This window comes from Triticum aestivum, chromosome 6D (assembly GCF_018294505.1).
Source record: "Triticum aestivum cultivar Chinese Spring chromosome 6D, IWGSC CS RefSeq v2.1, whole genome shotgun sequence".
Lineage (NCBI taxonomy): Eukaryota > Viridiplantae > Streptophyta > Magnoliopsida > Poales > Poaceae > Triticum > Triticum aestivum.
The window spans coordinates 246,498,682-246,514,839 of NC_057811.1; the positions used below are offsets into that span (position 1 = coordinate 246,498,682).

The 16,158-nt window shown below is 54.7% G+C and overlaps 1 protein-coding gene across 1 annotated transcript; it reads left to right on the plus strand.

Moving 5' to 3' along the window:
- Positions 1-925: 925 nt before the first annotated feature.
- On the plus strand, positions 926-15,556 carry LOC123144549 (GDSL esterase/lipase At5g45910). Its single transcript, XM_044563759.1, has 5 exons — positions 926-1,501; positions 1,600-1,815; positions 1,916-2,067; positions 2,148-2,421; positions 15,005-15,556. The coding sequence occupies exons 1-5, from the start codon at positions 1,231-1,233 to the stop codon at positions 15,238-15,240; spliced, it is 1,149 nt and encodes a 382-aa protein (XP_044419694.1). The 5' UTR covers positions 926-1,230; the 3' UTR covers positions 15,241-15,556.
- Positions 15,557-16,158: the final 602 nt, after the last annotated feature.

A 16,158-nucleotide genomic window follows, 5' to 3' on the forward strand; every position in this document is an offset into this window, starting at 1 on the left:
CGGCTGGAGTACCCGACGCGGCCCTCCTTCTCTCGTCGGCGCGGCAGTTCCTGGATCCCGCGGTGAATGGAGCCGGGGTCGTCCTCGTCGTCGGGCTCCGGCTCGCCGGCCCTCCGCCCCGTCAAGCCCGAGCCGGAGGAGACACCGCTCGGGCGTCGTGCTCGCAGCGGCGCCCTCGTCATCAATGAGCCCTCGCCTGCGACTGCACCGACGAGGCGCTCCCTTCGCCTGGTCCGGCCGAAGCCCGAGCCGGACATGCTCCCCGTGAAGCCGGAGCACGCCGGCATGGTGGCCCCCGATGACGAGTCCGCCCTCAAATGGGCGAAGGAGGACTACGTCCGTGAGCAGGTGCGCTGCTAGCGTCGGGCGTACCTGGAGACCGAGGCATGTCGCCGCGCCGAGGAGCGTCGCCTTGTCGCCGAGGAGGGCGGCGTTATCATCATCACACAACGACGACGAGGGCGAGGCCGGGCCGTCAAGCGCTGTCGGTGACCCCGACGAGGGATGCAGCAGGGACGCCGCAGGTGAGGCGCCCGGCGACGACGACGACTACACCCGCTTCTACAGGCTTCTCGGCATGTAGACGGCGGTGGCGGCGACGGCGACGGTGGCGGCATATTTTTAAGTTTTTGTACAAATTTCATCGAAAATTGGCCGAACTTCGCCGAGTTTGCAAAAAAATCGAAACGAACTTCGCCGACCCCGCGGCGACCGCGGGCGCGTGACTGAGAGCAAACCGAGCCCCAGGGGGCGATCTAGCGCCGGCTCGCCCCAAGCCGCTCTTTTTCGGCGCCCTGGGGGCCGAACGGGCTGGAGATGCTCTAAGCAATGTAGTGTAGTGTTGATGTGTCGGTGCTATCCGAAGGGTTAGCTAGGTTAAATCTTTTTGGCCACATTTTATTTTGTGAATTTCTTTCGCATCGACGTCATTTTTATCCAATTTGCCCGCCGGCTTCGTGGTCGCTTCGCTTCCATCTTCTTCCTGCTCCCACCTCCGCAATAATCTTCTTCCTTCTTCGTGCGGCGGGAGCGACGCGGGCAGCCCAGAAAACGCTACACGAGCAGCCGCCACCGGCCAGGCCACCAGCGCAGCCCTCGCCTACAAGAACCCCCCCAACCCTAACCTTGATGGCTATTTCCTCTTAGCTCTCCCACCCACCATATCGTCTTCCTTCTCCTTCTCTTCTTCCTCTCTTCCGTTCCGCGTAGACTGACCCAAGGAGCGGTCGGATGGGTAGATGGGAGGCGCTTGTCGCTATTGCGGTCGTGGCGGTATTTCTCGCGGCGTCGGCCGGGAAAGTGGACGCGGCTAAGGCGGCGGCCAAGGGGAAGTACCGAGCGCTGTTCAACTTCGGGGACTCACTGGCTGATGTTGGCAATCTTCTGATAGCAAACGGCGTCCAAGACAACCTCACCACCGCGAGGCTGCCTTACGGGCAGACCTACTTCGGCAAACCCACCGGCCGGTGCTCCGACGGCCGCCTAGTCATCGACCACCTGGGTGAGTGCCCGGTTTGATTTGGTTATTTCTTGTTTGCTTTCTTGATTCCTCCGAGATTCGGTCCTGATGGGTTTCCTGCGCTTGGTCGGTTATTGTAGCGCAAGAATTCGGGCTGTCGCTGCTGCCGCCGTCCAAGGCCAATCACTCGGACTTCAAGCACGGGGCCAACTTCGCCATCACCGGCGCGACGGCGCTCGACACGCCCTACTTCGAAGCTAGGGGCCTCGGTGCGGTCGTCTGGAACTCCGGTGCCCTCATGACCCAAATCCAGTGGTTCCGTGATCTCAAGCCTTCCTTCTGCAACTCCACCAAGGGTAAATGTCTAAATCCCACCTTTGCAGCTATGTAGGTGGTTGATTGTGAAATAATTGGGAATTTGCTTGTGAACCTTTCGTTCTCGTGATGTTTTTGCAGAAGAATGCAAGGAATTCTATGCCAACTCGCTGTTCGTTGTTGGCGAGTTTGGTGGCAACGACTACAATGCGCCCCTATTTGCAGGCAAGGGCCTTACAGAGGCCTACAAGTTCATGCCGGATGTCATCCAGGGCATCTCCGACGGTGTCGAGGTAGTGATTGCTTCTTTGAGTTATTTGTTTGCTGTCACATCGAATGTACTTTCAACTTTAATTGTTCATGTATGGTGCAGGAATTGATCGCTGAGGGGGCAGCAGATCTTATTGTGCCAGGGGTGATGCCCACTGGGTGCTTTCCCGTGTACTTGAACATGCTCGATATGCCAGCCCACGAGTATGGCTCCCGGAGCGGGTGCATCCGCCAGTACAACACGTTCTCATGGGTGCACAATGCACATCTCAAGAGAGCACTAGAGAAGCTCCGGCCCAAGTACCCCAATGTGCGGATCATATACGGCGACTACTACACACCAGTTGTCCAGTTCATTCTTCAACCTGAGAAGTTTGGTTAGTTCTCAAACACTGAACTGTTAACTTTTGCCATAGCTAACTCCGGAAGCATCGGAACTCAGTGATTTGCAAATTGGTTGTATGCATATATTCATATCCTTGCTTAACAGATACAACACTACTGGAATTGGCTTTCCTTAGCTAAGAGTTCTGTTGTTTGTTCTTAGTGATGTAATTACCGCAGATGGATCTTAGTGTGCATGTGCTTTTCTCTCTCTGGTGTAAAGTCAACTGTTACCTAGTCAGCGATTTCCCTCCGTTCGCCTTGAAAGGCACACAATATTTTTTCGAGAAAACGCAAATGGCCTTCGCGTTTCATTGCATTGGAAAGAGAGGGAATTTACATCCTCCTAGGAGGCAGGTTTACACAGCCGACAGGGGCTCAGTGGACATCCCAGGATGATGGCAAAACGACCCTGAGCCCTTGAGCCCCGGCCTTTGCCCAACATCGGGTCTCGTCCTTGATCCTGTCAACAAGCTCATTGAGCGATGGGCTCACATGGTCGAAAACACACGCGTTCCTATGCTTCCAAATCATCCACGGCACCAAAAGCGCCACGGATTTGAGCGCCTTGCGAAGCGCTCGCGGTGTGAATTCCTTCGCGCGCAGCCACCAGTTCATGAGCGAGCCGTCGTGCTCGGGCGCCGGCGCCGGCAAGCGCAGCCAAGATAGGACCTCATGCCATGTCTGCTTAGTGAATGGGCACGTGAGCATCAGGTGCCTGATCGTCTCCGGTTCTTGGTCGCATAGAAGGCACCGTGGGTGGTGCTGCAGGCCACGACGTGCGAGTCGCTCCGCGGTCCAGCAGCGATCTTGACATGCCAGCCAATGGAAGAACTTCACATTGGGCGGTGCCCAGCTCCTCCAAATGAGCTTCCAGGAGTGGCAGCCCATCGCTCCCTGGAAGGTTGCCCGGTAGCAAGACTGGGTGGTGTAAGCGCCGTTGGCGGTCCAGCTCCAGAGCAGCTTGTCCGACTCGTTAGACAGTTTGACATGCTGTACTACGTCTACGTGCCAAAGCTTCAAGTACTGTCCAATCTTTGGGAGGCCGAGCAGACCATGGATGTCGCACGCCCAGCTATTGCCGGTCATGGCCTCTGCCACCGTTCTCGACTTCCGGCGATGCTTGGGGATGCACTGGATAAGCATGGGCGCGAGCTCGCGGACGGATTGGCCTCCGAGCCAGCGATCCTCCCAAAAAAGGGCGGTCCTGCCGTCCCTGATGGCCATGGTCGTGGAGGCGTAAAAGAGCGCGCGCTCCTCCGTAGTAAATTGCAGGTCCAGCCCTGCCAAGCTCGATCTGTGTCCGTGCGCGCGAGCCAGAGCCAGCGCAGCCGAAGCGATAGCCCAGTGCGCTCGAGGTCCTGGACGCCAAGGCCGCCATATTCAAGCGGGCGGCAGACCCGGCGCCAGTTCACGTCGTAGTGTCCACCGTGGGCGTCCGCGCGGCCGGCCCAAAGGAACCTGCGCTGAATCTTCTCTAGTTGCTTCAGGGTTTTCTTTGGAGGCGCTAGCGCGAGCAGTTGATGAATCGGTATCACGCTAAGCACCGACTTGAGAGCGCCAGCCGTCCCGCTTTGTTCATAAGCCAACTTTCCAGGAAGGGAGCCGGCCCGCCACCGCGTCGACGAGGGGTTGCAGCTGGGCCGCGGATGGGCGGCGAGTGGAGAGCGGGATGCCCAGATAAGTGACCGGCAGGGCCACGACGGGGCACCCAAGCGGCTCCAACAGCCCCTCAACGGAATCGTCGGCGTGAAGTACCGTGGCAGAGCTCTTGGCGTAATTCACCCGGAGCCCAGAAGCCATACCGAACACGTCCAGGATGCCTTTGACAGCGGCAATCTCCTCGGGAGGGGCGTGGCAGAAAAGCATCACATCGTCGGCGTAGAGAGAGATCGCCGGGATGGCTCGTCGGGGATGCATCTGCTGGAGGATGCCCGTCTGTAGGGCGTGATGCATCAGCCTCCCAAGCGTGTCCACCGCCAGCACGAAGAGTTGCGGGAAGGTGGAGTCACCTTGTCTTAGGCCGCGGCGGTGCCAGATTGGCGGGCCGGGAACTCCGTTGACCATGACACGAGTGCTCGCCGAGGAGAGCAGAATGGCCAGGCACTCCCTGAATCGGTCCCCAAACCCATACTGGCGCAACACCTCGAAGAGAAAGGGCCAGGAGATGGAGTCGAAGGCGCGTGTGAGGTCGAGTTTTGAGCATGATCTTGGGTGCGCCAAGTTGGTGCAGCATCTTGAGGGATTGCCGGACTAGGACGAAGTTGTCGTGGAGGCTACGTCCGGCAATGAACGCGTTTTGGTTGCGGCTGACAAGGGTGTCGAGCTTGGGAGCGAGGCGCAGTGACAGGACCTTCGCAAAGATCTTGGCCACTATGTGGATCAGGCAGATCGGCCGATAGTCGCGGAGCTTGTGGGCGTCCGCGCGTTTGGGCAGCAAGGTCAGCAACGCTTGGTTGAGCTTGCTGAACCCGCGCCCGCGCAGCGCGTAAAGCAGCTCGAAAACGTCCCATATGTCATGCCGGATGATGCTCCAGCAGGCGCGCAGGAACTCCGCGGTGAAGCCATCTGGTCCAGGCGCTTTGCGCGCCGGCATGCGTTTGACCGCGTCCCATATCTCCTGGCTGAAAGGCGCGTCCAGGCATGCGAGGTCGCCGGGCTCGATGAGTTGGGAAAGGTCCAGCGTGTGCTCCCGGTCAATAGCGGTGCCCAGCAATCCATCAAAATGCGAAAACGCTGCGTTGGTTGGCCATCTCCTCGTGATCTGTGAGCACCTGCCCGTCCACGTCGAGGCTATATATGCGGTTCTTTTGCCGCCGGCAGGAGCATTGCCGGTGGAAGAAGCTCGTGTTGGCGTCGCCATCCTTGAGAGACGCGATGCGGGCGCGCTGTCTAGCGATCGTGCGCTCCATGGATGCCATGCCGAGGTAGGCGAGCTTGAGCTGCTTGCGTAGCCACTCCTTCGGTGGCGAGAGCACCCGGTCCTCCCGCGCTTTGTCGAAGCGCAAGATCAGCTCGCGGGATATGGCAAGTTTTTCCCGGATATTGCCCGTGGACTTGCCGCTCCAACTCGAGAGGCGGCGAGCAGTAGCCTGGAGATGCTTGACCAGCCGCCGGAAGGGGTTGTCGTCATGCACCGAGCTCCAAGCCGCGGCAACGGTGTCGTGGAAGCCGTCTAACCGGAGCCAATAATCCTTGAAGTGGAAGCGTTTGTGCGCCGCCGGCATGGGAGAGCAATCCAACAGCAACGGACAGTGGTCCGACACGACCGAAGCAAGGCATCGAAGGTGGCATTCGCCGTGCGCATCTTCCCAATCCGAGGTGCAAAGAACGCTGTCAAGGTGCACCAGCGTGGGCGGTGATTGCTCATTCGACCACGTGAAGGGACGCCCGTTGAGGTATATCTCCTTCAAGGCGAGGTCGTTGATGGTGCGGCGAAACCTTCCCATCATGCGCCGATGCAGGCCACCCGTGTTCTTGTCCTCTGTGCGGTACATGAGGTTGAAATCACCACGTAGCATCCATGGGCCGGGGCATGCCGCCCGTATATCGCGCAGCTCTTGGAGGAATAGGATTTTATCTGCGTCATCTTGGGGTCCGTAGACCGTCATCAGCCACCACGGCGTCCCGGAGGCCACGGACACCTTGGCCGTGAGCGCGTTCTGGGTGAGCAGCGGGTCGGAGATCGTGACAGCCCTGCTCTTCCAGGCGAGGAGGATGCCGCCTCGCGTACCATCGGCTAGGAGGTACGTGTAGTCGTCGAACTCAGAGCCGAGGATGTCTAGCACAATGAGCGAGTAGATCAAAGCCATCTTAGTTTCCTGTAGACATACAATGGAGGCGCCGGTAGTGCCCAACAGAGAGCGGATTGCACTACGCCGGGCGCGCGAGTTGAGGCCGCGAACATTCCAAACTGCGATTTTTAGTCCGTGATCCATGAACAAGAGGTCGACGATGAATGGGCCGGCGGACCTAGCTGTCGCCGGCAGCGGCTGCGCGCATGGGGGAGGCGAAGCACGCTGGGATCTCCCGATCGACCAGGGCGGCGATGGCCTTGAGCACGGACAGGGGGATTGGCGCCACGAACATGTCGTCGTAGGCTTTCATCTCGATGGCTGTGATCTTCTGGTTGGTGCCTACAATCCCCAGTGTGCGTAGGATCTGCACATGGGCCCTCCGTTCTGCCATCGGCGGCGCCGCCACGGGTGTGGCCGCAACCGCGGAACGGCCTCGCCGTGGGGCAAAGTTGGAGGGGACGACGTGGCCGCTTCCCAGGAGTCGGCAACGACGCACTGATGTGCTTCGTGGCCGCGGCCAGAAACTCGCCGACCGTCCAAGCCTGCTGCGTGGTCGCGCGGCTACGCGGTCGTCGCATCGTGATAGGCGACGATGCGAACCGTCCAGATGCCGGAGAGCGGGGTTCGGGGACAGGCGAGCGGTGATGAGTGTTGGGCGCGGGCGTGGAGGATCCTCGGGGCCGCTGCAGTATGGAAATTGGGCTCTGGGCCCCGGCCTCCGGTGCCCCAGTGGCGGGTGGCCCGGCAGCAGCCACAAGGGGCAGCGTAGTTGGAGATGCAGGCTCAACAGCGAGCGGCCCAGCCCCATTTGGCCCAGCAACAGCCATGCGATGAGGGGAGGCCTCGGCCGCGGGTGCGATAGCGGGTTGGGCGGCAACCGCTGCGCCTCCCGCCAAAACCGTAGAAGTGGGGTCAAGGGGCAGCGATGACCGGTCAGCGGGGATTCCTGGGCCCACTAGTGCGACAGGAGTACGCAAGACACCGCTTTGCCCTGACAAGGCGGCAGGCGATCCTGGCCGTTCTGAAGCCTCTGGCACCACAGGCTGCGAGTCTGGGACCTGGCTCAAAAGGGCAAGATCCCGACACGGCGTTGGATCAGCCGCGGCAGGGGTGGGACCCGCGGGATCGTCCTCGGGATCGTGGGGAGAGCCCGAGTTTGAAATTCCAGGGCCTCCCGGCTCACCCACGACCAGTGGGAGCTCGCCAGCTGGCCCTTGCGCGACCGTCCTCGCGTCGTCGTCGGATGCGACAGCCGCTCGCGTAGGATCTGCCGCCAAAGCCTGCTGCTGCAGGCCCTTTCTTTTCCCTCTTTTTCCTCTTTTGGCCCGGTGACGAGAACGAGCGGGGCCTGCTGACCCGGCCACGATAGCATGCCATCTCTCGATGGCCGGATGGGCGGCACCACCGCCACCGTCGCCGGCCGGGGCCAGGAGGTCGCCGTGTTCAACCCATCGGTCCGCCCCGAGCGGTCGCAGGCGCGCCAAGCAAGGGCGTCCATGGCCATGCCGTCTGCCCGGCCGCCGGCGCTGCGTCGGTTCGCCTGCGCTTCCGGCCGCGGCGCCTTGCCCGTCCATGACCGGGGCCCTGGCCTTGGCCATGCCCATTTGCCGGCGCCGCCTCGGCCGGGGTCGTCATTGGCCTGGACACCAGGAGGGGGCGCCCGGAGCGGGGCAGTGCGTGCGAGCGCGATGGAGAAGGGGTACGTGAGCGTCCTGACCTCCGGCGCCTCTGAGGGGACGCGGGCTGGTAGCAGTTCGATGATCTCCAGGATGGCGGCACGGCGGATGTCGGCTGGTGCACGTGGCCGGACAGGCGGAAGACGGCCAGGTCCTCGCGAGAGCGCGTGCGGGGGTGCAGCCTCTCAATCCAGCAGCTCTCCCTGAGGATGTGCTCGGCGGTGGAGAGGTGCCAAGCTTGGGCGGGGATGCCGCGGAGCTCGAGCTCGACGCGGTGTTCAAACCCGCCGGCGCCAGCATGCGCAAGCTTGCACCAAGGCCGCAGCGACAGCGCGAATCGTGGCGAGCTGATGAAGTGCTCGCCATTGAGACGACGCATGGTGTCCAGGGAGGAGAAGAGGATGAGGAAGTCCTCGGGGTGGTGCTCGTGCACGGTGAAGTCGCCTTCGGAGAGCTCGAGGGAGCGGTAGAGCAGCTTGGCCACCTCGGCTGTGGCCACCTGCGGCCTGTTGCCGGTGATGGAGGCTACCATGGCGCGGCCAAGGACCCGCTCGGCCTCCTCCATCTCCATGGACTGCGCCATGATCTCTATTTTTGAGTCGCCGAGTCAAGCCAAGTCGCCAAGGCTGTGGCTAGTGGCTTGCTGGCTTGAGTCTGCGACTTGGCTTGATTAGTCGCCCCAAGTCGCCATGGCTTAGAATAGGATTTAGGGGTAGAATTAGGAGTGATATTACCTTGCAATCTTTTATAGTTGGCAATGGAAATCCCTTTCTGACCTTGTGCAAGCTCGTCTTTGTTGATTGCAGGTGCACCTTGCAGTATAAATGTAATAGCAAGCATGAGCATCAAGTTGTTTGCACCTTGCAGTATATATGTAATAGGAAACTTGCACATTTGAGTTGAAATAAAGAGGAGAACTTACTTCTTGTGTGTCCATCTGTCCCAATTTGTTTTCCTTGATGATCCTTTTTTCTTTGCACCTGATCACCTGATTCAGATAAGGAAAACAGCAGCAGTTCTACATATAAATACCATCACAGATCACAGCAACAAGTATTACAACAGAAATTAAGCATTAGTTCATTACATTTAACTACGAACTACCAAGTTCTTAACTCTTAACAACCAGCCCCAAATCGACCCCAAATCCTATGTCCAAAATAAGGGATAAGGCACACCAGCCCAACCCCCAAACCCCCAACTCCATATGTCCAAAAAGAAGCCACACGGTCCACACCAGCCCCAAATCCTATGTCCAAAAGAAGGCACACCAGCCCCAAATCCTATGTCCAAAATAAGGCACACCAGCCCCAAGAGCCCCCAACTCCATATGTCCAAAATGAAGCCACACCAGCCCAAGTTCCATCAATCGTCCTAGTAATCCAGATCATCATCAAAGCCAATGGAGCCTCTCTCTTCACCTCCACCTTCACCTTCACCTTGATTTCCCTCTTGATCATCTTCACTTGTTGAATAATCTTCAAGCTCAACCTCCTGATTTCCATCCTCCTCCTCGTCCTCATCTTCTCCAACTTGGTTTTGCACTCGAGATCGAGAATAGACATGGGTAACAGCAGCCTGGCTCCCACTCCCACGGCTTCTAAGGTTGCGCAATGGACCTTCAGATGCACCGACAGCTTCGTCAACTTGAGCCCAAGTGATATCAGCCCCTTCAACCTTGCTATTCCAGCATGCACATCTGTCCCGCAAAATGTGCATCGTATCCTATCCCTCCTGTTCATGTCATGCCAATACCCATACTTCCACCCAGGGTCTCCCGACTTTGCCTTCCGCTTAGGATCCTTGGATGGATCATACTGCTCAGGCTCAGGCCCATTGCCGCCGGCTGCACTATTGACAATTTGGTCAGTCATCCTCTAGCTGCAGCCAAGGTGCCTGCAGAAAAAAACAGAGCAGCACAAGTAGTAATTAGTAATTACTAATTAGAGCAGCAGAGCACATCACTACATCAGTACATACTACATAGAGCAGCAGAGCACATCACTACATCAGTACATAGAGCAGCAGAGCACATAGATCTACAGCAGAGCCCACCCCACGCTATCTTTCCTTCGGTCCTTCTCCTTCCCCAGTCCCCACAGCAGCAGCAGCAGAGCACACAGCAGCAGCAGAAGCAGAGCACACAGCAGCAGAAGCAGAGCAAAGAGAGGCAGAGGGGGGGACGAGCCATACCTGCAGGATTTGCTGGCGCAGGCGCAGGAGAAGGTGGAGGCGGAGGCTAGTGGGGGCAGGTCACCGGCGGAGGAGGCTCTGGAGGGGCACGTCGTCGGCGGATCTGGAGGGGCACGTCGCCGGCGGCCGCCGATCTGGAGTCCTAGGTCAGGAGACCCGCGCGGTTTCCCTCCATTTCCCTGTCTTCCTCTGTAGTTCCCGCGTGGCCCTCTATTTATCCCCCTCTTGTCCTCCCCAAAAATATCTCTGGCAGGTGGGCCGATCTGGAGCAAGCCACGCGACTGGCGGCTACTAGCCGCCGACTAATCGCGTCAAGTCGCGGGCGAGCCAGCGAGTCGCGCGACTCGCTTCCCGAGTCAAGTCGCCTGCGCGAGCAAGCCACGCTGCAACGACTCGGCGATTAGTCGGCGACTCAAAAACCTTGGCCATGATGACCCGCAAAGGCACGTCGGGGCGCGGCTGGGGAACGGGGGCCGGCGGCGGGAGCGCGGGAGGCGCCGGTGGGGTGGTGGCGCGACGATGCGCAGGAGGGGCCGGGGCCGGGCCGTCTCTGCCAAGGGCGTCACGGCGAGGCCGCGCGACGTCGTTGCGCCGGAAGTCGCAGTTGCGAGACTCGTGGCCCGAGGTGAGGCAGCGCCTGCACCGGACGTCGTTGGTGCAGTCGCGTACCCGCTGGCGGTGGTCGAGGCAGCGAAAGCACAGCCCAGCAACCTCCTCCGGAGACGGGCTGCGGCAGTGAGGAGGTGAACGGCTGGCGGTGCCGTCCTGGCTCGGGCTGCGGCGGCGGTTCCTGCGCCGCGGCTGCTGGAACCCATCCGCGTCGAGCACGGCCCCGCCGGAAACGCGGTGGACCTCCGAGCGGGGGCCGAGGCGTTGCCTGGCGGGCACGCGAGCGGCCGGCGAGGTGCGACCAGGGGCCCTTGCTGCCAGCGGCGCAGCGGGGGCCGGCGGGGCGAGCGCGACGTCCCTGTAGGAACGCGCCGAGGACTCGCTCTCCGAGCTGAGCCAGCGGTCGCCGGAGGACACGCGCTCGCCGGAGAGGGTCGCCCGGCGGTCGGCAAGGGCGGCGCTTGGGGCCTCCATGGCTGGGGGGAGGGGAGAGGGGGGCTAGGGGTGGGCGGCCGGCGGGGAGCGTCGGCGGCAGGCAGGGGAGGGCTTGGCGGGGCTAGAGGGTGGGAGCGGAGTCATCCCACCCTGTTTGCGAGTCTTCCTTTGGCGACGGTGACAATGCCTCAGGCACACAACATATAAAATTAGATAGTTCAGATCCGGGCAGACAGCAAGAAGTTCTTTAGCCTTCTATAGTAGATTGGAGCACATAGCATAAGACAAAAATGGTGAACACAACTTGCAGCCACAAAGCACCTTACTCATGTTTAGAGTATATTAGAAGCAAGGTTACTAATCCCATGCTCTAGGATCATTTATCTAGTTTGTAAAAGGGTACTAGCTATCACTTCGGTTAGTACTACTACAGAGCTACCCAATTGCTAGTTTTCTGGTTTAGTGGTCATGTCGGGCTAGGTTCCATTATGTACTCCAATCAGAACTTATACTACCTGCCATACTGTCACCTAGATTAAGGGAGTCATTTTTACATTTAGTCTTTTACAATGTTGTTTATGGGTTGTACAAGCCACTGTAATATCCTTGTAACCTTAACTCAAAACACATATGTACTCCATGAACTGCAAACACATGTTTTCTATTATTACAACGTCACTTTTTTAACTGTGTATAGTTCTCCCAATGTTGTTAAGATAGGTACTCCCTCCGTCCCATTAATATAAGAGTGTTTTTTACACTAGTGTAGTGTCAAAAACGCTCTTATATTATGGGAGTATTTCACAATGGAAAAAGTGTGTACCAAGTACAGTTTGTCACATACTAGTCCTCATCTCTGGCCGCATAAGCGCGCATGCATCCACATGCTGCAGTGATGACCACATGCTGCAGTGATGCTGTTGCCCTGTAGATAATGTGCAAGAAATTAGGAGTAGATGATTTGTTAAAACACACACAGTTAATCTGGCAATTCCATATTGCCCTGAGAATGACACAAACTCCCACACGAATTTTGGCCCTTCAGCTTATGGTGAAAACTACCCAACCAGTTTCCAAACAAATTTGGAATACTAGTTGGTGCACCAGATAACGTTAGTAAACATCCATGACAAAAATAAATGATGAATTGTCTCCTGATCACAAAAACAAGATTTTCTTTTCTACCATGCCAGTTATGCTTAGCAAGGTTATCTTTGGTAAGAACTACTGTCCTGTGCAAAAACGGCATTGCAACTTTGATCTTGGAACGTTTTCCAAATATGTTTTCTGCAAAAAATAGGTCCAGAATCCCCCAAGAATAGAAGCCGCCGAATCTTCTTTTCTGAACACAATACTATACAGGGTCGATTATTGTAGAGCTAATGGAGTGTCATCCAACCATCCGTCTTCCCAAAAACTCGTCAATTGGCCGTCACCAACCTTAAAGGAACCTCTCTTAAAAGAGGATGACTTGGTAGGCTTAGCATCTTCTTGTGGTGATGTTTTGGAATTCAGGTATTTGTTATGCAACTACTCTTGCCAAACACCTTCCTCTTAACTAGCTTATACAACGAGAAAATCGGCTATTTGCCACTTTTGATTTTCTCCTTATACAACCATTTGCTGAGTAAGCACTTGGTTTTGAGTTAGTGGGTTTCAATGCCCAATCAACCTTGATCCTTAGGCCTACACAGAATGTCCCATTTAGCAAGTTTGTACTTCCGTTTCTGCTCCTTGCATTGTGAGAAGAACCTAGATCGATAAAAGTCTAGCCTTTTCAACACCCCTTTGGGTATTTCAAAAACCATAGCACGAACATCGGTAGACTAGAAAGGGCAGTGTTATTGAGGGTAAGTCTCCCTCCATATCACAAAAGCTTACTCTTCAGCCTGCTGAGCATCTTTTCGAAGCGGTCTTCACTAATTTTCCATTCCTTGTTGGTGAGCTTACAGTAATGAACAAGAATCCTGAGGTACATAAACAGAAGGGATCCCACCTCACAGCCAAACAGTTGCCTGTACTGACTCTCCTCTTGGCCTTACCAAAATAGAAGAGCTCTCTTTTGTGGAAATTAATTTTGAGACCCGAAAGTTATTTGAAAACACACTAGATCAACTTCATATTAATCACCTTTTGAAGGTTATGTTCCATAAAAATGACCGTGTCATCCGCATTCTGGAGGATATACACACATCCATCAACCAGATGCAGAATAAGGCCCGCAAGCTGATCATACTCTTCAGCCCTTGCTATGAGAATAGCCAACATGTCCACCACAATATTAAATAAAATTGGAGACATGGGTTACCTTGCCTCAATCCTTTTGGGTCTGGAAATAATGATCAATGTCATCATTGACCTTGACCGCAACACTCCCGCCATGAACGTAAGAAGCCACTTGTTGCCTCCATTGAGACGTAAAACCTTTAATGCGAAGGGCTTGTTGAAGAATATACCACTTTGTCGTAGGCCTTTCCAAAGTCCACCTTAAAGATAACTCCATCGAGTTTCCTAGTGCGGAGCTCATGGATTGTCTGATGAAGGACAACTACTCCCTCAAGAATATCACTTTGTCATAGGCCTTATCAGAGTCCATCTTAAAGATAACTCCATCGAGTTTCTTAGTGTGGAGCTCATGGATCGTCTCATGAAGGACAACCACTCCCTCAAGAATATTGCGACCAGTCATAAAGGCAATCTGTGTTGGTTGCACGACCGTATGAGCAATAGTAGAAAATCTATTAGTGCCCACCTTTGTGAAGATTTTAAAACTAACGTTCTGCAAGCATATGGTCTAAATTGCTCAATCCGAACAACATCCACTTTCTTGGGTAAAGGCGCGATAATTCCAAAGTTGAGACGAGATAATGAAAGATCATCATTGTGTAAGTCCTCAAACATTGGAAGAAGATCACCCTTAATGATCCCCAAACATCTCTAATAGAACTCGGCGGGGAACCCCAATGCTTTATTACGCTCAATATGAGACATGACCTCAAAAACTTCCTTTTGCGGAAAGGTGTTGCCCCATAAACAGCCAGAAGAGCCCATGAGAAGCCATTACTTGAGTGAACATGAAACTTGACCACAAAGTCACCAACCTCCATATTCAGAACCTCAAGTTAGTATTATTCGCACCTAACAAATGCCCCTAGACCTTCCCCTCGGGGGTAACAAAACCACGAAAAATCAACACCACCACATATGAAGTCCAAAAAAGGCGTGGCAAAATTCGAACGACCAATCACCAGAGTGGTGAAGTCCAAAGTCTACTCTCTAGAAGTATCCGAAAAACTGTCTTTTAGCCAAGTCCTGAAGACCTCTGCTATTCCAAAAGATACCTCTCATTCTGAATTTCTTTTTTCTTTTGACCTTTTAACGGCTACTGCGACACACCGCAGAAAGATCACATTGCTTCTTAGTGCGGGTGCGACGGACCTTCTGAGGTACATGACTCTCCGGTACCTTATCCTCAGGATTGTGGTCCTCACACAAATCTTAGATCACCGGAATAAACACGGTAGAAACATCTATGAATTGCATAGCTGATCCATCTTTTTTGGTGGTCCACCGTCGCTTCCATCTGTTGCTTGCTCAACTTGTTGGCAGTTAACTTTGTTATGCTTTATGCTTGTATTTTTTTCCCTGAAAAGATGCTTGTATCTTTATTAGTTTAGAGTATTGGTTGGTGGTGCAGTTGCTTGATACATGTCCCTGTGATAACTAGATAACTTGTACTCGTCCTCTAGAATTTCCATTTCAGTGTCTTGGGGTTTCTGTCTCAACTACTAGAAAGTATGCAGATGCTCACTTGTTGATGATAATGGCACAATGCAGGGCCTAACCATTTCCACTTTGCAATTCAGGATTTTACAAGCAGTTACCTAGGGCATGTTGTGGGTCTCCTGGGTCTGTTGCCAAATCCGTTTACAACTTCAATGTCACAGCCAAATGTGGGGAGCCTGGTGCCACTGCTTGCGCTGATCCATCGACCCATTGGAGCTGGGACGGTATTCACTTGACGGAGGCTGCTTATGGTCATATCGCCAGGGGTTGGTTATATGGCCCTTTTGCAGACCAACCGATTGTTCAGTCCCCGTAGTCCACCTCTACTGTTGCACTTGTAGAGCGTGTGAAAATGGTGCACTAAACTGGAGCAGGAAAAGTAGTTCTTCCATAAAGTTCCAATGTTCAATACATGTATATTTTTATTTGATTGAATTCATTGCAAGTGGGGTACAAAGGTAAAATAGGGGATGCCAGAAGAATGACTTTCTCAAAAAAATTGTGAGGTGGTATAAATGTAAAATATAGTGAACTCCTCGATTACGAATATTGCATCTGGGAAGTATGACAGTGATAGTATTTTTGAGTGGCTTCTGATCCCCACGTGTGGCATATTTTGTGCTTTGCTGCGACGAGATGTTTTCTCTGATGTTAATTTTGACTGTGAATTATTTAAGGAAGATTATTGACTAAAGATTATTGTTAGTTACATATGGTATTGAAGAATACGAAAGATTTTACTGTCGTGGCAACGTTTTTATGTTCCTTTTGGTATCATGCCGTTGGATACTGTGTAGGGGTAGCTATTAGATTATATTTTCCTTTTGGTATCATGCCGTTGGGTACTGTGTAGGGGTAGCTATTAGATTATATTTTTATCCAAATGATAAGTGCCACAAGTGTTGCGTGAAGTAACATGGTCCAAACACCTTTATTATTTTGGCTATTTTTTAATAATATATATCTTTTATTAATTTTCATAAATACTATGCTGAATATATTAAATTTAAAAAATAATACACGATCGGCCCGTTGTTGGCTGATTTGGGCCTAGTCAGCCTACAGCAGGCCGACCGGCAGCTGGCTGTCGGCTACGTGCAGGCTGACCATTGGCTAGGACACGCCGTGAGGGGGCTATGGGTGCGGCTGGCTCACAGGGCGCCCCTGTCAGCCTGCTGTCGACTGATCGGCCAGCTGCTGGCCGATAGGGTGCGAACCCTACACCGGCTTCTTC